General features: G+C 44.3%; 1 protein-coding gene across 9 annotated transcripts in view; it reads left to right on the plus strand.

Annotated features, from left to right (window-relative positions):
• The window catches only part of LOC118366359 (protein phosphatase 1 regulatory subunit 12A-like), a 76,480-nt gene that overhangs the window by 27,144 nt on the left and 24,323 nt on the right, over positions 1-25,013 (plus strand). For 3 of the 9 annotated variants that reach the window (XM_052492391.1, XM_052492389.1, XM_052492390.1), the window contains exons 3-15: positions 8,220-8,338; positions 15,068-15,227; positions 15,890-16,034; positions 16,172-16,246; positions 16,485-16,576; positions 17,188-17,348; positions 17,933-18,042; positions 19,551-19,658; positions 20,525-20,788; positions 23,201-23,292; positions 23,693-23,812; positions 24,373-24,525; positions 24,841-25,008. In XM_052492391.1, the coding sequence (XP_052348351.1) occupies positions 8,220-8,338; positions 15,068-15,227; positions 15,890-16,034; positions 16,172-16,246; positions 16,485-16,576; positions 17,188-17,348; positions 17,933-18,042; positions 19,551-19,658; positions 20,525-20,788; positions 23,201-23,292; positions 23,693-23,812; positions 24,373-24,525; positions 24,841-25,008 (1,767 nt within the window). Of the gene's footprint in view, positions 1-8,219; positions 8,339-15,067; positions 15,228-15,889; positions 16,035-16,171; positions 16,247-16,484; positions 16,577-17,187; positions 17,349-17,932; positions 18,070-19,550; positions 19,659-20,524; positions 20,789-23,200; positions 23,293-23,692; positions 23,813-24,372; positions 24,526-24,840; positions 25,009-25,013 lie in introns of all 9 variants that reach the window. The other 6 variants (XM_052492395.1, XM_052492396.1, XM_052492392.1 and 3 more) reach the window with 4 other exon arrangements.

The following is a 25,013-nucleotide window of genomic DNA, read 5'->3' on the forward strand; positions in this document are numbered from 1 at the left end:
ATTTCTCTCTCTACCATTTGTATTTCCTATACCTTTGACTATTGGATGTTCTAATAGGTACTTTAGTATTGCCAGCCTAATCTCAGGAGTTGATATGCTTGAAGTCAAACAGCGCAATGCTTAAAGCATTACACAGAGCTGCTGGCATACGCAGGAAAGTGCTGTTTGAATGAATGCTTACGAGCCTGCTGCTGCCTACCACTGCTCAGTCAGACTGCTCTATCAAATCGTAGACTTAATATAACACACAAATACGAGCCTTAGGTCATTAATATGGCCAAACGTTTATTCTTTCAGTGAAATACGGAACCGTTCTGGCATCCCTAAATCTAAATATTGCTGTTACATTGCACAACCTTCAATGTTATGTCATAATGTAAAAAATTATGTAAAATTCTGGCAAATTAGTTTGCAACGAGCCAGGCGGCCCAAATGGTTGCATATACCCTGACTCAGCGTGCAATGAACGCAAGAGATGTGACACAATTTCCCTAGTTAAAATTTCCTGCTAACATGAATTTCTTAACTAAATATGTAGGTGTAAAAATATATACTTCTGTGTATTGATATACTTCTGTGTATTGATTAAGTTTATTGATAGCATAGCATAACATGTACACTTAGCATCAGGAAGCTTGGTCACAAATCAGAAAAGCAATGAAATTAATCGTTTACCTTTGATCTTCGGATGTTTTCACTCACGAGACTCCCAGTTACACAACAAATGTTCCTTTTGTTCCATAAAGATGATTTTTATACCCAAAATATCGATGTGTGTTTGTCACGTTATGTTCAAAAATCCACAGGATTTATTCGGCAACGCAGACGTGTGTGTGTGTGTGTGTGTGTATAAATAATAATAATAATAATAATGTCCACAAACATGTCAAACACTTTTTATAATCATTCCTCATGTTCAAATATATATTCGATAATATATCAACCGAGTGTCTAGGTTTTTCAAAAACAGTGGGAGGAACAATGGTGGCTTTACTCAGTTGCGAAAATGTGATCCTTCATGCTCATTTTTTAAAATAAAAGCCTGAAACTGTGTCTAAAGACTGACACCTTAGGGAAGCCATAGAAAAATTAATCTGGTTGATATCCCTTTAAATGGAGGATAGGCATGCATAGGAACAGAGGTTTCAAAATAAGAGGCACTTCCTGATTGGATTTTCCTCAGGATTTCGCCTGCAATATCAGTTCTGTTATACTCACAGACAATATTTTTACAGTTTGGTAACTTTAGTGTTTTCTATCCTAATCTGACAATTATATGCTTATTCTATTTTATGGTGCTTAGAAAAAGGCAGTTTCAAATGGGTATGTTTTTTTAAGCCAAAAACGAAAATACTGCCACTTACACGCAAAAGGTCAAATCATCCCCTGTGATTCAATGATAATTTAACAGGCAATGCAGGACAAGCTAGATAACAACACTGTTGATATTACTAGTTTAACAGGTGATTATGTTAAGATTTTATTTATAAGTTTAATGCTAGCTAGCAACTAACCTTGGCCCCTTGCTGCACTCGTGTAACAGGTAGTCAGCCTGCCATGTAGTCTCCTCGTGGAGTGCAATGGAATCGGCCTTAATCGGTGTCCAAAAATGCTAATTACTGATTGTGATTAGAACTTGAAATCGGCCCTAATCGGTCAACCTCGAATACATGCATACATACACACAGTTGAAGTCGGAAGTTTAGCCAAATTTAAACTCAGTTTTTTCCCAATTCCTGACATTTAATTGAACTTTGTCCTTTTGCCACATTTCAGGCTTCAAACATAAAGATATAAAACTATTTTTTTGTGAAGAATCAACAACAACTGGGACACAATCATGAAGTGGAACGACATTTATTGGATATTTCAAACTTTTTTAACAAATCAAAAACTGAAAAATTGGGCGCGCAAAATTATTCAGCCCCTTTACTTTCAGTGCAGCAAACTCTCTCCAGAAGTTCAGTGAGGATCTCTGAATGATCCAATGTTGACCTAAATGACTAATGATGATAAATACAATCCACCTGTGTGTAATCAAGTCTCCGTATAAATGCACCTGCACTGTGATAGTCTCAGAGGTCTGTTAAAAGCGCAGAGAGCATCATGAAGAACAAGGAACACACCAGGCAGGTCCGAGATACTGTTGTGAAGAAGTTTAAAGCCGGAATTGGATACACAAAGATTTCCCAAGCTTTAAACATCCCAAGGAGCACTGTGCAAGCGATAATATTGAAATGGAAGGAGTATCAGACCACTGCAAATCTACCAAGACCTGGCCGTCCCTCTAAACTTTCAGCTCATACAAGGAGAAGACTGATCAGAGATGCAGCCAAGAGGCCCATGATCACTCTGGATGAACTGCAGAGATCTACAGCTGAGGTGGGAGACTCTGTCCATAGGACAACAATCAGTCGTATATTGCACAAATCTGAGGAATGGGAAAAAATGTCAGTCTCTCGATGTGCAAAACTGATAGAGACATACCCCAAGCGACTTACAGCTGTAATCGCAGCAAAAGGTGGCGCTACAAAGTATTAACTTAAGGGGGCTGAATAATTTTGCACGCCCAATTTTTCAGTTTTTGATTTGTTAAAAAAGTTTGAAATATCCAATAAATGGCGTTCCACTTCATGATTGTGTCCCACTTGTTGATTCTTCACAAAAAATAGTTTTATATCTTTGTTTGAAGCCTGAAATGTGGCAAAAGGTCGCAAAGTTCAAGGGGGCCGAATACTTTCGCAAGGCACTGTATATGGTGATTGGCATCTAAACTTTCATAGTGTTACCACGACGACCGGCAACAGTTTCTTTCAATCACCCGCGTGGGTATAACCAATGAGGAGATGGCACGTCGGTACCTGCTTCTATAAACTTATGAGATGGGAGAGGCAGGACTTGCAGCACGATCTGCGTCAGAAATAGAAATGTCTTTTATTTTAGCCCGTGGCAAACTAGATGCTCGTGAGCAGTGTGGGTGCAATAATTGAATAACATGGATTCCTACATTTATTTTGCAATGCGAGCTGTGTAGTCAGGCTATTAGGTCAGTTAGGATCACCACTTTTATTTTAAAAATGTGAAATGTCAGAATAAGTATTTATTTCATCACATTCCCAGTGGGTTAAAGTTTACATACACCAAATTAGTGTTTGGTAGCATTGCCTTTAAATTGTTTAACCTAGGTCAAATGTTTTGGGTAGCCTTCCACAAGCTTCCCACAATAAGTTGGGTGAATTTTGGCCCTTTCCTCCTGACAGAGCCGGTGTAACTGAGTCCGATTAGAAGGCTTCCTTGCTCGCACACGCTTTTTCAGTTCTGCCCACAAATGTTCTATAGGACTGAGGTCAGGGATTTATGATGGCCACTCCAATACCTTGACTTTGTCCTTAAGCCATTTTGCCACAACTTTGGAAATATGCTGCAATTGAAGAAACTTTAAACGTTCTTGATATTTTCCGTATTGACTGACCTTAATGTCTTAATGATCTGACCCCCTTTTTTTCCTATGACTAAAATGACACCCAATCTAACTGCCTGTAGCTCAAGGATATGCATATTCTTGACACCAATTGAAATGGAACACTTTGAAGCTTGTGGAAATGTGAAATTAAAGCAGGAGAATAACACACTAGATCTGGTAAAAGATAATACAAATACTTTATCTTTCTTCATCTTTGAAATGCAAGAGGCCACAATGTATTCCAGTTTAGGCACAATTTTGATTTGGCCCACTAGATAGAGGCAGTGTGCAAAGTTTTAGACTGTTCCAATGAACCATTGCATTTCTGTTCAAAATGTATCATGTCTGCCCCAATGTGCCCAATTGGTTTATTGATACATTTTCAAGTTCATAACTGCATTCTCCTCAAACAATAGCATGATATTATTTCCCTGTAATAGCTACTGCACATTGGAGAGTGCAATTAGATTAAGAATAATTTAAGCTTTTTGCCCATATCAGATATGTCTATGTCCTGGGAAATGTTCTTGCTACTCACATTAGCTAAATCGTCCCGTGATCATCAGATGACACTCATAGGACTTCATGTATGTTTTGTTTGATAAAGTTCATATTTATATTTTTTTAAATCAGAGTTTACATTGGCGCATTACGTTCAGTAGTTCTAAAATATGCGGTAATATTGCAGAGAGCCACATCAATTTACAGAAATACTCATAATAAACATTGATAGAGACAACTATTATACATGGAACTTTAGATAAACTTCTCCTTAATGCAACCGCTGCCAGTTTTTTTTTATATATATATTTTTTTTTTTTAATTACGGAGAAAGCAAACCATGCAATAATCTGAGTACAGCCTTTTGACAACAAAGCAGCCAAAAAGATACCTGCCATCTTGGGTAGTCAACATTACTCAGAAATAGCATTTTAAATATTCACTTACCTTTGATCTTCATCAGAATGCACTCCCAGGAATCCCAGTTCCACCTTAAATTATTTGATTTCTTTGATAGTGTCCATCAGTTATGTCCAAATATCTTCTTTTGTTAGGGTGTTTGGTAAACAAATCCAAAAGCGCGTTCAGGTCGCGTCGGATGAAACGTTCAAAAGGTTCCATTACAGCCCGTAGAAACATGCCGGCCTAAGTATGGAAGCAATCTTTAGATGTTTTTAACAACTTCATTAATGTTCCAACCGGACAATTCCTTTGTCTGTACAAATTAAGTGGAACGTAGCTACCTTTCACGTGAGCACGCCAGACTGAGGCTGTGGCACTCTGCCAGACCACTCGCTCAAAGAGCCCTTATGAGCCCCTCCTTTTAGAGTTGAATCCCCAATTAGGTTCTAAATACTGTTGACATCTAGTGGAAGCCTTGGGAAGTGAAACATACCTAATATCACCCTGTATCTTCAATGTTGGCCTAGTTGAAAAACCACAAACCTCAGATTTCCCACTTCCGGGTTGGATTTTTCTCAGGTTTTCGCCTACCATATGAGTTCTGTTATACTCAGACATCATTCAAACTGTTTTAGAACCTTCAGAGTGTTTTCTATCCAATAATAATATGCATATATTAGCATCTGGGAGTTGGAGGCAGTTCACTCTGGGCACGCTATTCATCCAAAAGTGAAAATGCTGCCCCCTATCCCAAAAAAGGTTAACATTAATCTTCAATTATGTTCCAACTGGAGAATTCCTTTGTCTTTAGAAATGCAATGGAACGCAGCTACCTCTCACGGGAGTGCGCGTCATGGCACTCTGCCAGACCTCTCAGTCAAACAGCTCTCTTTCTCTCCCCTTTCACAGTAGAAGCCTCAAACAAGGTTCTAAAGACTGTTGACATCTAGTGGAATCGTTAGGAAGTGCAATACGACCCCATAGATACTGTATATGGGATAGGCAAAGACTTAAACCTACAAACATCATATTTCCCACTTCCTGGTTGGATTTTTTTTCTCAGGTGTTTGCCTGCCATTTGAGTTCTGTTATACTCACAGACATCATTCAAACAGTTTGAAACTGTTTTCCATCCAAATCTACTAATTATATGCATATTCTAGCTTTTCGGCCTGAATAGCAGGCAGTTTACTCTGGGCACCTTTCTATCCAAGCTACTCAATACTGCCCCCCAGTCCCAAAGAAGTTACCCTAACTTGCCACAACACAACTGATTGGACATTCCAAAAAACATACTTTTAACATGGCACACCTGTTAGTTGAAATGCATTCCAGGTGACTACGTCATGAAGCTTGTTGAGAGAATGCCAAGAGTGTGCAAAGCTGTTATAAAGGCAAAGGGGTTGTTTAACCCTTTTTTTGGGTTACTACATGATTGCATATGTTATTTCATAGTTTTGAAGTCTTCACTATTATTTTACAATGTAAAAATAAAGAACCCCTGGAAATGAGTAGGTGTCCAAACTTTTGACTTGTACTGTATATCTCATGATATGCTGTTTTTACCATATCTCCCGGCCCTAATAAGCAGTATAGTACAGTCACCACCATCTTGCGACTTTTGGTAATTGTTTTTAGTCTGTTACAGCATTCGACCCACAATTTTTTTATTTCAAAATCGAAAACCAAGTAATTTTGATCAAACCCAAAAACACATCGCTCGGCAGTAGATGGCAGGGTGAACTCCTAACCACAAAGCCCAACCACACCTTGTAAAACCCAGCTAAAATGGGGTAAAAGTGAATTCAAAGACAATGTGGAACTCTAAAATGTAACGGCGGTCGCTGAATCTCCATTACGAGGGAAGTTACCGGAATGCGCCGGTTTCAAGTGGTGTGTTCTAATGAGAAGGGTCTGCGTCTCTCCACGGCTGTAATTGGTAGCAGCAGGAGTCAAGATCTCCTGCTGTTCCAAGAGCCTCTTGAATCAGCCAGCACAGGGTGAGAAATCCACGAGGAAAAGATCATTGGAGCGTGATTGACCACACGGGTGAATCACTAGGCTAATTATGCAGTGAATGTGTGAACTAGTTGTCTGATTAGAGGCATACTAGAATGACAGCATGAACCCCTCAGGTGGTTAGGTCAGTGGAGGGATACAACAGTAAACCCCTCAGGTGGTTAGGTCAGTGGAGGGATACAACAGTAAACCCCTCAGGTGGTTAGGTCAGTGGAGGGATACAACAGTAAACCCCTCAGGTGGTTAGGTCAGTGGAGGGATACAACAGTAAACCCCTCAGGTGGTTAGGTCAGTGGAGGGATACAACAGTAAACCCCTCAGGTGGTTAGGTCAGTGGAGGGATACAACAGTAAACCCCTCAGGTGGTTAGGTCAGTGGAGGGATACAACAGTAAACCCCTCAGGTGGTTAGGTCAGTGGAGGGATACAACAGTAAACCCCTCAGGTGGTTAGGTCAGTGGAGGGATACAACAGTAAACCCCTCAGGTGAATATGGTGAAATGACAGACTGCAATTTGGGGTGTTTCTTGATATGGGTGTTCCCTGATATCAGGAACCTGCCATTGGTCAGCTCCGACCTTATGCAACTGATGGTTTCGTGAGAAATTTGTTTACACAGCAGGTTAGGTGAATTAGCATGGCAGGTTAGGAGACTGTTAAGGTTAGGAAAAGGGTTAGGCTTAGCTTCAATGCTACAGTTGTTAACCAAATAAAAATGTTATGTCACATGCGCTGAATACAGCTGTTGTAGACTTTACTGTGAAATGCTTACTGACAAGCCCTTAACCAACAATGCATTTCAAGAAATGGTTACAGGGGGTGTGTGTGGTGTGTGTGTGTGTGTGTGGTACAGGTTGAGGTCATTTGTACATGTATGTAGGGGTAAAATGACTGCATAGATGATAAACAGCGAGTAACAGCAGTGTTAAAAAAAAGGGGGAGGGGGGTGTCCATGTAAATTGTCCAGGTGGCAATTTGATTAATTGCTCAGCAGTCTTATGCCTTGGAGGTAGAAGCTGTTAAGGAGCCTTTTGGACCTAGACTTGGTGCTCCGGTACCACTTGCCGTGCAGTAGCAGAGAAGTCTATGACTTTGGTAAATGGAGTCTTTGACAATTTTTTGGGGGGGGCCATCCTCTGACATCACCTAGTGTATATGTCCTGGATGGCAGGAAGCTTGGCCCCAGTCATGTACGGGGTTGTATGCACTAACCTCTGTAGTGCCTTACGGTCGGATCCCGAGCAGTCTGTTGCAGCACTCATTTGCTTTTTAACATGTTTTTTTTTTTAAATGTAGCCTAGACTTACTGGTTGTATGACTGTTTGAGATCATCTTACAATTGTCCCACAATCTGTTTGGAATAAGCCATTTATTTTTATACAAGCTGACCAATAGAATAGTTCACTTTTTCTACTATGGGGGTTAAATGCTGCTGGTCAAATGTCTGGCGCCACATTTTCGTAACGGAATCCCTGGTTATGACATACAGGTTTTCATAATATATTCACTTGACTGTTTCCCTGCAGGTGAACAACAAATTATTGACAGAGTTATGGTAATTTGTAAATGCATTTATTTTCCAATCCTTGTAAATGTCTTGCTAGAATTTGGACCATTTCAAACCTTTCATAGGCCTACAGCAGCAGCTTTATATAGGCCTGAGATGGACATGATTTCCTAGGCATTTTGAGTCAACCTGTATTCACCTGGGTTAAATAAGAGACTTGATCCATCCATATTGATTCAGTGATGAAGGAATTTACAACTACTGAGTGTTACTAATACTACTTGGACTACTACTTACCTGTCCTAACTAAGTGTGTGTGTTTGTGCAGGTATCTGATTGGCCAGGGAGCCAGTGTGGGGGTGGTGAACAGTGAGGGGGAGACACCACTGGACATCGCTGAGGAGGAGGCCATGGAGGAGCTCCTGAAGAATGAGATCAACCGACAAGGTACAGACGGACCGCAGCACTGACTCACTGTCTGCCCCACACTGACCTGATAATCAACAACTTTCACTTCTGCTTTCAGTTGAACCATTGCCAGTCAAATGTTGTCCACCAAGCACATCATTAATGGGACTAAAACGACATAATGGAAATGTTTTTCATTAAGGTTTCAAATTAGATTACTTTTTAATGACACACGAGTGCTGCTACTTTGCTAGCATCATTCTGTGTTTGCTACATACCAGGCAGGCAGTTATGCACTGCCTTTACAAATAGACTGTTTAGGGATGAGAGGTGTGTGTGTGTGTGTGTGTGTGTGTGCAATGGATTGTGGTACATGCATCTAGGCCACTGTGGCCTCCGGTCATATCAGGAAGCAGCTCTTGGCAGGTCTCCAGTGGCGTGCACTCCGCTTGGTTCAATAGCACTACAGCCTCCATGGCCAACATCTCACTGGTCTAGTATAATTCCCCCTTTACTACTTCACCCAATACCATGCTTACGTACATGATGTCCAGGTATGTCATGCGTGTACCATGTCATAAAGCATTTATGAAATCAAGTGAGCCCCAGTCCCGGAAGCTTTGCCTCGGTGGAGAAGTTACATAATGGAGATGAATGAGATCCACTTAAACTCTGTTTCTCTTTGTGATGATTCTAAACTGGATGGAAGGCTTTTTCTATTTTTGGCCCTGTGTTCTTGAGATGATGAAATGTACCCCCCTCCCACCCCACCCCACGCTCTGGTGGGAGGCCTTGTTCAGATGTGCTAATGGCCCCTGGGACAAACCGCTCCTCTGCTCATGATGCTGCTGCGTTGTCGGAAGATTATGGCGCTCTCCTTCACCTAGTAGCCATTCCAAATTCACCTCTCATCAAATCCACTAAGTGTGGCTGGACACCTTTGCTCTGTTTACGTTGTTAGCCACCAGCCATAATTAGAAGTTAGGTTGCAGCTTGTCAGACAGCAGGCCCACCCCCTCTGTTGTTTGCACCCTTCTCTGCTTAGGTTGCAGCTTGTCAGACAGCAGGCCCACCCCCTCTGTTGTTTGCACCCTTCTCTGCTTAGGTTGCAGCTTGTCAGACAGCAGGCCCACCCCCTCTGTTGTTTGCACCCTTCTCTGCTTAGGTTGCAGCTTGTCAGACAGCAGGTCCACCCCCTCTGTTGTTTGCACCCTTCTCTGCTTAGGTTGCAGCTTGTCAGACAGCAGGTCCACCCCCTCTGTTGTTTGCACCCTTCTCTGCTTAGGTTGCAGCTTGTCAGACAGCAGGCCCACCCCCTCTGTTGTTTGCACCCTTCTCTGCTTAGGTTGCAGCTTGTCAGACAGCAGGCCCACCCCCTCTGTTGTTTGCACCCGTCTCTGCTTAGGTTGCAGCTTGTCAGACAGCAGGCCCACCCTGTTGTCTCTGTTGTTTGCACCCTTCTCTGCTTAGGTTGCAGCTTGTCAGACAGCAGGTCCACCCCCTCTGTTGTTTGCTTACCTTGTCTCTGTTGTCTTGCTTAGGTTGCAGCTTGTCAGACAGCAGGCCCACCCCCTCTGTTGTCTCTGCTTAGGTTGCAGCTTGTCAGACAGCAGGCCCACCCCCTCTGTTGTCTCTGCTTAGGTTGCAGCTTGTCAGACAGCAGGCCCACCCCCTCTGTTGTCTCTGCTTAGGTTGCAGCTTGTCAGACAGCAGGCCCACCCCCTCTGTTGTCTCTGCTTAGGTTGCAGCTTGTCAGACAGCAGGCCCACCCCCTCTGTTGTTTGCACCCTTCTCTGCTTAGGTTGCGCCTCCCGTAAGGTGTAGAACTAGGTGAAATAGTTTTTGACGGTATGTTATGTTTTTAATAATTAAAGCTCTACATTTGCTTTGAGTAGTGTGTGATCCTACAGTGGCAACACATAGATCCATTGAAATCACTTGGAATGTTTCTCCAATCTGTTTTCTACTGTTCAATTCAACTTCAACCGAAAAAAATAATTAAATCTGCATTTCCTGCACTCATTTGAGAATGTCCACACTGCCACGTAAGGCTGCACAATATAGGCAAAAAAACTATGCCTTATTTTTAACCAAATGTTGCAGTTGTGATTTGACTACTGATTTAGATTAAAACAATTGGGTAAATTGTTGGAATCATGGTAATATAATATTTATTCTAATTCTATAGGTAGAATCTAAATAATAGTGGGCATTTTGAAGTGTTTGACATGACAACATATGAAAATGCCAGGGAGGAGTTGACAGGGTAGGAACCAAAGTGATGGTCTGTGTTTCCTAAGGGACCCTATATTCTGTGCTGCATTGACCATGCAGACTGAATTAAGGGTGTGTTCGTAAAATGCACTCGTGTGCCAGAGAACGCTCCGGGTGTTTGTAAATTCAGAGGACTGTCAGATTTTTGTAAATTCCGATTGTTTTTGTGCTCGGAGGGTTTCGAGCACACACTGGATGCTCTGGCCGAGGAGTCGTGTTGATCTGAGCGATCTGACCTCACAACGGCAGTCAAGCTAACTGGCTAAAATTAGCTAGCTTGCAAGTTAATTCCAGACATGAATGAGAGAACACATCACTCACCCTTTTACTTGCCCTTACAGAGCTGGTTAAGCGCTTTTCATGTTATCCAGAGTGTTGGTGATTAACTGTGATGCTGGCAATAATTTTTGCCGGTGTTTACTAACACCGGCCATATTCAGCAGGTGTTGAGCGTTCGTAAATTCATCAGTTATTCTGCGCTTTGGCACACAGACAAGTGCTCTGAAATCGGAATAGATAGGGCGTGTTCGTAAATTCACTCTGGCAATGTGTCTCGTGGTCAAGCAACAACAAAGCCCTCGAGTGACAGTGGGCTGTGCTAGGTCTGTGTGGAAAGTGGCATGGAGAGAGTGGAGAGGGATGACTCAAGTAGCGTGTAAACTATAAAATGGACATTACACACGGCGTATCACATTTAACAAACCAAACCTACAAATACCTTTACAGAAGGTAAAGTACAAACTCAAACCGGTCCATGCAGCAGTAATGGTATATAGTTAAATACGTTATACAGCCCAGCCTTAAGTAGAACCAGACTAGCCCCAGTAACATGAACCAGGTCAGGGTATGAGGTGGAGGGACCTGAAGCAGGGCTTGGCTGAGGTGGTCAAGAGCCCTATCCCTTTTAACAGTCCTAAGGGCTGAATGTGCAGAATTCATTCAGCAGTTATGACTTCTTCTCCTGTTTCGTTAGCATGCTACGCTACTTAAGATAATTATATAACGGAGGCGGGGTCTTATCCCACGGGAGCCCCGCTCGTCTCAGCCGACTGCAGCAGCTTTCAGCCGACTGCTGCAGCAGCTTTCAGCCGACTGCTGCAGCAGCTTTCAGCCGACTGCTGCAGCAGCTTTCAGCCGACTGCTGCAGCAGCTTTCAGCCGACTGCTGCAGCAGCTTTCAGCCGACTGCTGCAGCAGCTTTCAGCCGACTGCTGCAGCAGCTTTCAGCCGACTGCTGCAGCAGCTTTCAGCCGACTGCTGCAGCAGCTTTCAGCCGACTGCTGCAGCAGCTTTCAGCCGACTGCTGCAGCAGCTTTCAGCCGACTGCTGCAGCAGCTTTCAGCCGACTGCTGCAGCAGCTTTCAGCCGACTGCTGCAGCAGCTTTCAGCCGACTGCTGCAGCAGCTTTGTCTTCATTTGCTGTGCTTGATGGATATGCAGTCTGCGGCTTTGGAGCGGGACGTCAGCATGCCAGCTCCCAAGATCCCTATTGACATACACACAAACCTCTGCCTGCAGCACCAGCGTTGCACACCACTGCATTTACCATCAGTCATATGACAGACATCAAACCACCGGGCCTTTTTTAACATGCAAACGTTTCTCCCTCCTGGCTGTATCTGATCAGTGATACCACACCATTTTTTTGTGTCGATGGGCAGTTACACTGGCAATTAGTTTGCAGCAGAGTTGCAGCACGAGTGGATTGCCCAAGCTGTTCGATGGAACTCCACATAGGGAATGAATTCATTCAATTGTTCTTGAATTTACCACTAATGGCTAGAGCAGCTCTGTGTTCAGTAAGGTACGGTGTTGTGCAACTCCCTCTATGTTTTCAATGGGATGTTCACCTCCCGTCTTGTGGTCTCCTCTCCAAAAGAGATCTTCTTGGTCATGGGGTTAAACTCGTTAAAGAGCCACCACTGTTCCCCCACGGCCGGGCGACTGGCTCCACCTTCAGATCCCTTCTCTGCCTCCCGGACAATTGCTCCACGCAGGCCAGGTGACTGGGCTGCCTGTACCACCCCCCACTCCCTCTGTAGCTGCCCATAAGGGCTGTTGCTGGTGCCCCCCACACACACACAGTTTCCCTGCTCAATGTCTTGGGGTAATTTTAGTTTTGGCTTGGCAACAGGTTTTCCCTCAGCTGAATTTAGTCCTGTGTTATCACATCCTCAGAGGTGACTTTCCTCAGAGGATTCACATGTTTGCTCCATGGCCGATTCTTTGGGATATTTTGGTTTTACCAGACCATATGCAGGCCTAGCTTTGAGAGAGTTGGAGGGAGTGTGGTGGGGACTTAATCAGTCAGTTTTCTGGTCTACTGGCTTTTCTCTATTTATTTTCTCAGGGTCCCGGTAGAAGGTGCAATATTCTCTTGAAAAAGCAGCTTGGAATGTGTCCAGTTCCTCCACCAGGCTGCTGTTTTGTAGTCCTACTTAGGATCTATTAGTCTCCCTGCCTTTTTATAGAACCAGTACAGGCTACTCCTTAAATGTCCCTGCTCTCTAGTAAGCGATGGGCCCGATTTGTAGCAGTTGCAATAAACATTTATACAGGCCAATTACTGCAAGGCTAGTAATGTTGATAATGCCTTGACTAATAGAGTTCCCCTACCTTGCTGGTGCATTTGTAAAACATGCATCTGTGAGGTTGTGGACATCTCACCTTTTGTACCACAGTCCACCCGTTCCACAGACTGAATGTGCAGCAGCCCAGCAGAATAAAGGACTAATTGAGATCCATTATGACAGCAGGGCATTTTGTATTACACTGTAATGGCATCACATGGACTGGACTAAAGGGCAACGCATTACTCAACACTGCAGCCATGGTGCCATCTCCCCCAAGACCAGCCTGAACCCATTGAGTCACTTCTGTATTGGAAAAATCTCTGTTTCATTGGAACATTCATTTGTGCAGTGAGTCAGGGATTTGACTCAGAGCCACACCCATCCCCTTTCAAATGGGGCTTGTTTATTCCATGCAGCCAGACATCATAGTAACCCAAGGTGTCGTTGATGAAAGGGATGGCCATCTCAATGCAAAGGCCCGTAGATTAGCTAGAAGTATTTTTTTCCCAACCTTTAACTCTTAATGCACAATGTGAAAGTAAAACCAAACTAGATGGACTTGTGGTGAGCTGTAGCTGTGCAGCAGGATTGTTTTTTGGGCTGCCAGGAGTCAATTTCAGACCTTCTGAGTCCTCTTAATTTTGAAACGCAGCATGCAGACAAGCGGCGCTCTTGTCAGTGAATTTGGGCAGGAATTCTTGCCCAGGTCCCCTAGCTGACAGATCATGATCCCTTGTTCTCCGCTGGCCCCAGGCCTGAACTTCTGGTTGGAGTTAACTGCTCCCTGTCCATCCAGCCTAACACACTGTCAGACTGCTGGAATCTTCTTTTGTCCTTTTAATTAGTCACGCTTCAGCTCGTTAATCTCCTCAACAATGACAGGTAGTGTTAGCCAGCGCTGATTTAACTAACGTTGATCTATTTCTGAATAAAATCAGATTATTCCTGGACATTCTATTCGATCTTTGTCAATCTTGTTTATTTTTTAATGCTGCTTGACTGTCCTTGGCCTTCTCATGAACGGAAAAGATAAAGTGACTTCATGAATGGATAGAAAAAGAAAATCCAGCCTTTTTTGCAAGAGCTGACCAATGAGGGATGACTGTGCATCATACGAGGAACCCTAAACCTATAGGATCAGCTGAAGTGTTGTTGGCTTCCACCCCAGAGCACTTATGCTCATTGTTTATGTAGTTGAGCACAATCAACTCAGAACTGAGTAGTCACACACCTTCACCAGTCGCTCCAAATTTCAGCCGTCTCGCGTTCCAGTCGAGTGTCAGCAAGACAATACATGCCTGTTCCTGCAACAGCCTGTATAGTGCCGGCCTATACCTTAGACATACTGACCCACATGGAAAACGTACTGTTTGCTCTGTCCCAAAGCAGTGATAACATTGACAAAATATTGAAATAAGCAATTTGTCAGAGGCCTCCAGTTAATGGAAAAGAGTGCTAGCTTTGCACAACCACAAGTGGATTATTTTCTTCAACTACATGCCTACATGGCTTGAATTGACACCTCACCATACTTTATGTCAATGTCCATAGCTCGCTTACACCACTGTGTAAACCGTAGGGAAATTTTGCCTGTTCTTGTGTAATATTCCAGGGCAGATTTCAGCCGTGTAAAGGGTTTCAGCTGCATTTGGACTTTTTCATCCATTGTTAGTTTCAAACGAAACTCTGGACTGTAGTTCCCAATTTGGGTGTGAGCATTCAACTCATTCACTTAAGGCCATATGGGCCAAGCATGTGGTATGTCCAGTTTCAGCCAATTTCAGGGTTCTGTTTTCATGTCTTTGAATAATTTATGTAATATTCTAATGTTCGTTCCCTGGGGTTGAATGCCAGAAAGGCAGCATTATTTCCTGACCGAGGCCAGACTAACAGTGGTCACCGTTAAACTCCGCCCCCACCAGGTGTGGACATCGAGGCGGCCAGGAAGGAGGAGGAGCGGATCATGCTGAGGGACGCCCGGCAGTGGCTCAACAGCGGAACCATCAACGACGTCCGACACGCCAAGTCCGGGGGGACCGCACTCCACGTGGCCGCCGCCAAGGGATACGCTGAGGTTTTAAAGTAAGTCCAGACTCCTTACCTCGCCTTTACCTCTAACAAGCTGTAGCCCATCTTTGGATTCCTTTTAATTCTAGACTTATCGCCTTTATTAACGCTGATTTAAAAGATATTTCCACTTGTTATCGTTAGGTATTTGTTCTTAGGTGAATGCTGCTTATAGTCATGTCCCTTGTGGGATTTTAATCAATTGTTATCAAAAGCCCATCTTCAGCTCTGTCCTGTCAGTACAGACAGACCGCCTAAGGGAGGGACTGCAGCACCCTGTCCATCTGCTCCTGGGAATGCAGCCAACGAAGTCTCTCACACACACTCCACTGCCATAGTTGGCTAACACTAACATCTACCATGTTGAGTACCAGATACTCAGAGGTCACTCAGAGGTCAACATTTTTCCTGTCCTGCAAGATGTTTATTGACTGAAATATGGGTCTTAAACCTTTGCACAAATGTATTTGCGCTTATGCAAATAGTTGATAGAATACTTTTTCATTTATTTGTCTTTGGGTTCTGTTTTTGTGTAACTAATACAAAATACAGCCATAATGCTGCCACAGTAGCAAAAGCCTGGACACTGGCAACGACTGATAAGATTAGATTTCAGCACCAAATCCAAGAAAACAAGATTAGCTAAATCTCAAATACTATTTTTGTTTCCCCCCCAGGCTTTTAATCCAAGCAGGGTATGATGTAAATATTAAAGACTTTGACGGCTGGACCCCGCTCCACGCTGCTTCACATTGGGGCAAAGAGGAGGCCTGCAAGATACTGGTGGAGAACCTGTGTGACATGGACCTTATCAATAAAGTGGTGGGTAGTCCTTCTATGGAGTCTCCATCCTCTATCCATACCCTCTAAGGTTCAGTTGAATATGGAGCATGTACTGTACTGCACATATGTGCTTTTCTCATAACACTAGTTCTGAGAAGTGTCTGTTTCCTCCTCAGGGTCAGACATCTTTTGATGTTGCAGATGAAGATGTCCTTGGCTACTTAGAGGAATTACAGAAGAAGCAGAATCTGGTAAGCCAGTGTGTGGCTAATGCTTACATAAGCACTTTCATTTGAGCCTGGATGAACTGCATAACCTGTTATTATAGCTTTCAAAAGTGAAACTGCGACTCACTGGTATATGCCTTGCAGGTGTAAGCATAGCACAAGCCCTTGATCAAATCTGACAATTCTGTTTTTCTTTTCACGGCTGAAAGTTTGACGTTAGGGTACTAACTGCCGTCAGTCATTAAACATTCTCCTGTTGCAGCTCAATAGTGAAAAGAAGGATGTTAAGAAGTCTCCGTTGATAGAAACGACGACCACTGGGGACAACAATCAAAATCTAAAATCCATTAAGAGGTAAATGTCCTGGTTGGGGGGGGGGGGTTGACATTAGGTAGTCACTCAGTGAAATACAGTCATGTAATGATTGTTAATCTTTTATGCATTAACCCCAGTGTAGGTCACCCACCCCCTCTTTTACGCTGCTGCTACTCTGTTATCTATGCGTAGTCACTTTAATGACTACCTACATGTACATATTACCTCAATTACCTAGACTAACCGGTGCCCCCGCACATTGACTCTGTACCGGTACCCCCTTTATATAGTCTCGCTATTTTACTGCTGCTCTCTAATAACTTGTTCTTTTTATTTTTGATATTTTTTAAACTGCTTTGTTGTTTAGAGGTTTGTAAGTAAGCATTTCACTGTAAGGTCTCCCTGTTCTATTTGGCACATGTGACTAATAACATTTGATATGAGGTCTAGGCCACGGGGCAAACCATCGTTAAAGTGCCTGTTTGAAATACCATGTTTTCAGTACATTGAAAGTAGCTCCAAGTCATTGAGGCACCCTGATAATATGGAGGTTTATGGGTGTTACTCTGAAATGGTGCACCCATGTCTTTAGTCTGATAATAATGAATCCATGCAGACTGAAAGTACCAAACATTCTGTGTGTGTTCCAGCAAAGAGACCCTCCTCCTGGAGCCCGAGAAGCCCGCCCTGCGCATCGAGACCCTGGAACCGGAGAAGGTGGACGAGGAAGAGGAGGGCAAGAAGGACCAAGAGTCCAGCTGCTCCAGCGAGGAGGAAGAGGAGGAAGACTCGGAATCTGAGACTGAAGCCGGTACGTACAATAACCTCAATGGCAGGCAGGGTCTTTCTAAACCTGATTTCAATCTAAGCCAGTATCCCAGAGTCCAAGTCTGAAGTCTTTAGACCCTGTCTACATTAGTTGAACTGATTGTAAGTGTTGTAGATGTACTCTTTTGAATGGTGTCTGTATACACTTGTTGCAACAACATGAACGTTGTTGGTTATGACATCCCCTATGGTCGTTATCTTTATGAAAAAGTATAAACACAAACGACGGTCTGCATGACATCAGCAAAATATGGTCCAAAAAGCATACCTGTTCTATTTTAACACCAACAAACCCATCTGTTTTAAAAGTTATTTTAGTACTAAAACACATTTCTGAAGAGGGGTTTGGTGCTAGCACTGTAGCTGTAGCTACCTGGCTAATCAGACCATATCTTAAAAACAACAGTTGCAACGACGGTCTACAGACAGTCTACTTGAGTATAATTTATTTTATTGCCAACGACACTTGTCTGTTGACCATTAAAATAGGACATGTTGTTAGATGAAGTATAGGCCTGTCTTTATGCATCAGTAACTCATACTGGCACCTCTATTCCTCCCCTCCAGACAAGAGCAAGACGCCTGTCCCTGTGAGCAACAGTAACGGCACTGCTGTGGTGCCAACGCCGACCAGCGTTACGGTGTCTTCCACCTCCCCAACCAGCCCCACTAACCAGGTGACTCTCACCTCGCCTGTCAAGAAGGTACGGCCTGGTGGATAGGTCCACTGCAGTCCTCCACTAGTCCTTGTCAGCCTCTTCTGCAGAGAGTTTGTCACTTCTTTACATCTCCCCACTACTGAATAACTCTTTCTACAGTCACATGACTGACCAAGTGGTTCCGTGTCCCAGAAGTTTGTTAGTTATAGAAGCTAAAAGGAAGGTTTAACCGCTGATGCGTTAGGCTGTAACCTGTCATCCGGGATACATAGCGATGCCTAAGCTCAGTTTATGAATGCAGCTTTCACAAGAGGCCCGGAGATGAGACATCTGGACACCTCACCGGTATACAGAACGATATAATTAAGTTGGATTTGTCACATGAATAGTACAACACTTGTGTAGGTACACTGAACAAACAAGTGTCACAGAGGCCCAGGGCGTGAGAGTTACGATTAGTTGAAGAACTGGAGATCTGGTCTTCAACAAACATGGCAGTGGTTGTACATGGGGGTGAGCAGTCATTGCGCAATGTTAACGGTACACTGACACTGTTGGCCTTACCTGTGTCCTTCCAGGGGTCATCAGTCAGATATTTTAGCAGTGTTGATTATTACAAGACACAATGAGGGTGGGATTTTATCGTTAAAAAATGGCCCCACAGTTTCCCTTTGTCTGCTGCCCTCTGCAGTGCAGATGTGGCGCTGCAGCTGACTGAATGTACTCGGTGACCTCAGTCCATATACTGTGTCTTTAAGTGTAGACCTGTTACTCTCTTCAGAGGGAGGGCACTTCTGCTTTATTCCCTCATAAGAACTGAGGTGGGGGACTTAACCACATTATCCTAATGATACTACAAACGTACTGTCTTTCCTTCAACACCACTGGCACAGTATCATTAAAATAGAAGAAAAAAAACCTGTTACGCTTCAAACAATTCCCGGTCTATACTACTACTGTTTTTAGTTCACTTTGAAGTCCAATATTTTTAAATGGTCACGTTTTAAATTGTCAAGTTTTGTGCCCATGGAAATATCTCCCATTGGATGTATCCTCAATCTGATTGCATTTTCTTGGAGGACTCTGCATTCAAGCTGAGGTCCAGACTATGAAATATACCCATCACTATCCTAGTTATCCATATTTCCTGTTATCTCTCGTGGAAATGCCCTTATTCCCCTCCTACTTTAATGCCTAGCACACACACACACACACACACAACACAATGTCTTCTGTCTAACGAGAGTGATCAAAACGATTAACAATGTCCGCTTTGAGACGAGCATTGTCTTGTCTCTTCAAAAAGCCTCGTGTCCTGCGAGAGCTGTCACTCACTCAACCAATAGAAACGATTGACCCCCTTGTCAGTAAACATTGTGTGGTGTGATCAGGCCTTAAAATATGTCTTTGTCTCTGTCTGTGCAAGGTACTGTCCGTCTTTGCTGCTGCTTCTGTCTCTCTACTCTGTTTCTGTTTCTCTCTGTCCGCCCCTCTCTCATCATGGCTCTTGTCTTGGTTGGCTTTAGTCTGATTATATTACTGCCCTCTTGCCTGTGGCGGAGCCAAGCTGTCCTGCATTGTGGCGTCAAGGCTTGCGCAAAACTGGCATTTCTCTTGTGCCCAAAAAACCCATGGTGAGGCATTGGTGTGTTCCAGAGTTATTAGTTACCATGCCCTTGTTGCCTTCCCACCAAACAGCAACTTGCCTAATCACCTGACCCCAATAGCCCATCCAGTCAACACTCTTGCTAACCCCCATAGTGACAGTCCCTTCCCCGCCAAAACATTTATTTTCTGCATGCGTCGTCAAACACAGTTCTATAATGCTTTCTCTGTGGCTCATGTGCTCTAAATATTGTCTATTTGATGTCTCTCTGGCCATTATGTGTGCAGTGTGCCCAAGGCTTGTGAGGACTTAACAGCCCTCTAAACCCTAACAGGTTGAATTGAACCAGTACCATCCATCCATGCACTAACTGGAGTTTATCAGTGAATGTTGTTTAGTCTCTTTAGTGTCTGATTCTAGGCCTGCCACTGCTGCTGAGAGTAAGGAGTTTGTACTCTGTCCCTCAGTCAAGTCTAATACCGGAGTTTATTACTTTTACCTTTATTGTATCAGTGAGTGCCATTGAGTCCAATGTCTCTTTTTCAAGGGAGCCTTCGACCTAGACGTGGTTATGTTATTTCTAGGGGTACAAGTCACTTGTGGTGTCTCAAGCATGTCTCCAGACCTTTGGTTCCCCCTCCAACATGTGCCTCTACTCAAAACATCCCCTGCATTTTGTTGTGCTGCCAGAGATCAGACAGTAGTCTCTGCAGATTCATTCCACACCAAAACTCCTTTGCTTTTTGACCTCTTGATTAACCTCTGTGGACTGCTCTGTGTTCACCCAAGAAAACTAAACCCCGGACTGCTGCCTTCGTCTGCTTTCTGAATAAACCCCCTTTATTAACGTGTCTAGGCTAACCACAAACCCCTCTCCCCTCTCTCATCCCCCAGGTGGCCCAGCAGGTGTCCCCTGCTGGTAAGGTCTCTCCTAAAGAGGTCTCCCCTAAAGATAAACAGGAGGATGACAAGACGAAGAAATCGGACGAGTCCCCGGCGTCGTGGCGCCTGGGTCTGAGGAAGACGGGCAGCTACGGGGCGCTGGCGGAGATCACGGCCACCAAGGAGGCCCAGAAGGAGAAGGACACGGCCGGGGTGATGCGCTCGGCCTCCAGCCCCCGCCTCTCCTCCTCCCTGGACAACAAGGACAAAGAGAAGGTCAGTAGCTAACTAATACCACACTGTCTGACCCCAGGCCTCAGTGCCTGTTTGACCCTATAGGACTTAGCAACTCTGCCTAGAAGGCCAGCATCCCGGAGTCGCCTCTCCACTGTTGAGATGTGCTTTGCGGGTACTATTTAATGAAGCTGCAAGTTGAGGACTTGTGAGACATCTGTTTCTCAAACTAGACACTAATGTACTTGTCCTCTTCTTGCTCAGTTGTTTTCTTGGTAATTTCTTGCATGGAATAGCCTTCATATCTTAGAACAAGAATAGACTGACGAGTTTCAGAAGAAAAGTCTTTGTTTCTGTCCATTTTGAGCCTGTAATCAAACTCAGAATTGTTGATGCTCCAGATACTCAACCAGTCTAAAGAAGGCCAGTTTTATTGATTCTTTAATCAGAACAACAGTTTTCAGCTGTTTACATTATTACAAAAGGGTTTTCTAATGATAAATTGGTCTTTTAAAATGATAAACTTGGATGAGCTAATACAACGTGTCATTGGAACACAGGAGTGATGGTTGCTGATAATTTACAACATTAACAATGTCTACACTGTATTTTTGATCAATGTTAAAAAAAAATGTGCCTTTCAAAAACAAGGACATTTCTAAGTGACCCCAAACTTTTAAGTGTGTGTGTGCGTACATATATAAGTATACACACTGCTCAAAAAAATTAAGGGAACACTAAAATAACACATCATAGATCTGAATGAAATATTCTTATTAAATATTTTTTTCTTTACATAGTTGAATGTGCTGACAATAAAATCACACAAATGATCAATGGAAATCAAATTTATCAACCTATGGAGGTCTGGATTTGGAGTCACACTCAAAATTAAAGTGGAAAACCACACTACAGGTGGTTCCAACTTTGATGTAATGTCCTTAAAACAAGTCAAAATTAGGCTCAGTAGTGTGTGTGACCGCCATGTGCCTGTATGACCTCCCTTCAACGCCTGGGCATGCTCCTGACGAGGTGGCGGATGGTCTCCTGAGGGATCTCCTCCCAGACCTGGACTAAAGCATCCGCCGTCTGTGGTGCAACGTGGCGTTGGTGGATGGAGCGAGACATGATGTCCCAGATGTGCTCAATTGGATTCAGGTCTGGGGAACGGGCGGGCCAGTCCATAGCATCAATGTCTTCCTCTTGCAAGAACTGCTGACACACTCCAGCCACATGAGGTCTAGCATTGTCTTGCATTAGGAGGAACCCAGGGCCAACCGCATCTCATCTCGGTACCTACTGGCAGTCAGGCTACCTCTGGCGAGCACATGGAGGGCTGTGCGGCCCCCAAAGAAATGCCACCCCACACCATGACTGACCCACCGCCAAACCGGTCATGCTGGAGGATGTTGCAGGCAGCAGAACGTTCTCCACGGCGTCTCCAGACTCGGTCACATCTGTCACATGTGCCAGTGGCAAATTTGCCAAACGTGGTGTTCTCTGGCAAATGCAAAACGTCCTGCACGGTGTTGGGCTGTAAGCACAACCCTCACCTGTGGACGTCGGGCCCTCATACCACCCTCATGGAGTTTGTTTCTGACCGTTTGAGCAGACACATGCACATTTGTGGCCTGCTGGAGGTCATTTTGCAGGGCTCTGGCAGTGCTCCTCCTTGCACAAAGGTGGAGGTAGCGGTCCTGCTGCTGGGTTGTTGCCGTCCTACGGCCTCCTCCACGTCTCCTGATGTACTGGCCTGTCTCCTGGTAGCGCCTCCATGCTCTGGACACTACGCTGACAGACACAGCAAACCTTCTTGCCACAGCTCGCATTGATGTGCCATCCTGGATGAGCTGCACTACCTGAGCCACTTGTTTGGGTTGTAGACTCCGTCTCATGCTACCACTAGAGTGAAAGCACCCCCAGCATTCAAAAGTGACCAAAACATCAGCCAGGAAGCATTGGAACTGAGAAGTGGTCTGTGGTCACCACCTGCAGAACCACTCCTTTATTGGGGGTGTCTTGCTTATTGCCTATAATTTCCACCTGTTGTCTATTCCATTTGCACAACAGTATGTGACATTTATTGTCAGTGTTGCTTCCTAAGTGGACAGTTTGATTTCACAGAAGTGTGATTGACTTGGAGTTACATTGTTGTTTAAGTGTTCCCTTTATATGTATATGTATATGTGTATATATGTGTGTATATATGTATGTATGTGTGTGCAGCTGCTTGGACATATAGCACGATTTGAAACGGATGTCATTATTCATATGAAGTTGATGGTTCACCATTCCAGACTGTTTTGATAAGTTGCGTTGCCAGGTTGAAGTTGAAATCCACTGTCGGTTGACAACTGGTTTGTTGGCTGGGGGACAATGCATGAAGAATGTTAGTAGATGTAGCATGTGTTTATTTAGGAGCTCAAGCAAATGGCTCCAATGTTTCATGTGCAGGAAAAAGACAAAGGAACCAGACTTGCCTACGTTGCCCCCACCATCCCCAGGAGACTGGCCAGTACATCAGACATTGACGAGAAGGAGAACAGGTGAAGTGCCAGCGTGGTCCCTCCGAAGGGAAAAGTGCATAGACAGGAGCACCACCTGCTGTTCACTGCTGTGTGTTACAGGCCCAAAGCAGCACTTCAGTTTACAATGAAAAATCTATATATTTAAAAAGTGGCCTCGTACATATTTCTTTGAAGTGTAGGAATTAGTTGCATGAAAATTATATTCTCAATGTTCACATTTGGCCAGCATCAATCAGATTGACTATCTAGAATATAATGTTACAAATATCGATCATTGATACTTTATTAGTCATTACTGATTTACATTTAGGCACATTTGAGGATTTATCCAGTATTGACTTGTAGCACAAGGCTGCGGGTCCTTGCCAGCATATTGTGGAGCCCTGGGTGCTATTGTAGTGTGTGGTTCCAATCCCAGGGACTCTGCTGCTAGTCTGGTACGTAGCGGCTCCTACACCAGGAGACGCTGGGACGATGAGCTGAAGAACAGTGAAGGAAGCGCTTCCACCAACCGAACAACACCCAGCTATCAGCGCAGGTTAGCCACGCTTCACGATATGCTAACCCTTATTCCTCAACCTGACCGACTCACTACACCAGATCAGTGCACCATCTTCATTCAGTACTAGTTCTGGACTTACTAACAACATCGTGGAGCTATCCAGTTCCACTTCATTTGACTCTTAGTAGTTTTGCTCATTCCTCATGTAAATTTGATTTCGCACTGTCATTTGACACAAGTGCACGTACATGCTTCACATGCAAACATCTACTGAGAAAATCCATGCAAGTCAGTTCAACGCCTCTGTCACAAATGCCACAGTCTCCTGCATGACTGTACTAGTCCTGTCGGGTTTCTGTGCCTTTAGTTTCTCTATACTACACATCAGGTTCTACATTACAATCTGCCATTGTCACGCTCTTACAGCCTGCAAGGTTCCAAAACTACATTACCCAGAATCCATCACTACGGCCCAAGAAACCAAGACATGGACCAAGCGTGTCAGAGCTTAGTTTTTATACATGTTATGTAAATGTGTGTGGTGTGCGCCCCCTTGCTAACATGCCTATCTCGCCCCCACCTCCACACACTGCCAGCACGTCCCACACGCTAACGCTAGGGCGGAGCGGCAGCACGCGGGACGTGCCAGCCAAATCCTCTTCTGCCTCCAGCTTGGACCCTAACACCTGTAACGCTAAACCCTGGCAGTCGCCCGCCTCCCACTACCAGTCTTACAGCATTTACCGCAGGTATACTACCAGCCCCCACTGATCAACAACCTCTATCTACCTCCACTGTCTCTGTCACCTGTCTGTCGGTCTCGGCTGCATAAGTGTTCTCTTGACCCTCCCATCAACTGAAGAGCGATCAACCCCATTTTGGAGTAATGGCTAATGGAGAGGAATTCATCTTCAAAGGCCACAGTGTTAGCCTAGTTTTCATAACGTGTCATTCCTTGTATGGGTAATGGGTCCTGTCCAGCTGTCCAGCCTACCTTTCACTCTCCTTCCCTCTTTCCTATTCTCTAATTTCTTATCTGACTGTTGTTCCACTGGTATCCACAGTGGTTCCTTTGGCAGGAGGCATGAAGACCTGGGTTCGACCACCTCTTCCTCCACTAGCACCACCACAACCACCTCGTCTGTTACCTCGCCCACCGGCTTCCGTGACCGCAGCCTGCTCTCCAGCCTGGGCTCCTCCACCCGCACCGGATCCTCCAGCCTCACCAGCAGGTACA

This window comes from Oncorhynchus keta, chromosome 33, assembly GCF_023373465.1.
Source record: "Oncorhynchus keta strain PuntledgeMale-10-30-2019 chromosome 33, Oket_V2, whole genome shotgun sequence".
NCBI classification, from domain to species: domain Eukaryota; kingdom Metazoa; phylum Chordata; class Actinopteri; order Salmoniformes; family Salmonidae; genus Oncorhynchus; species Oncorhynchus keta.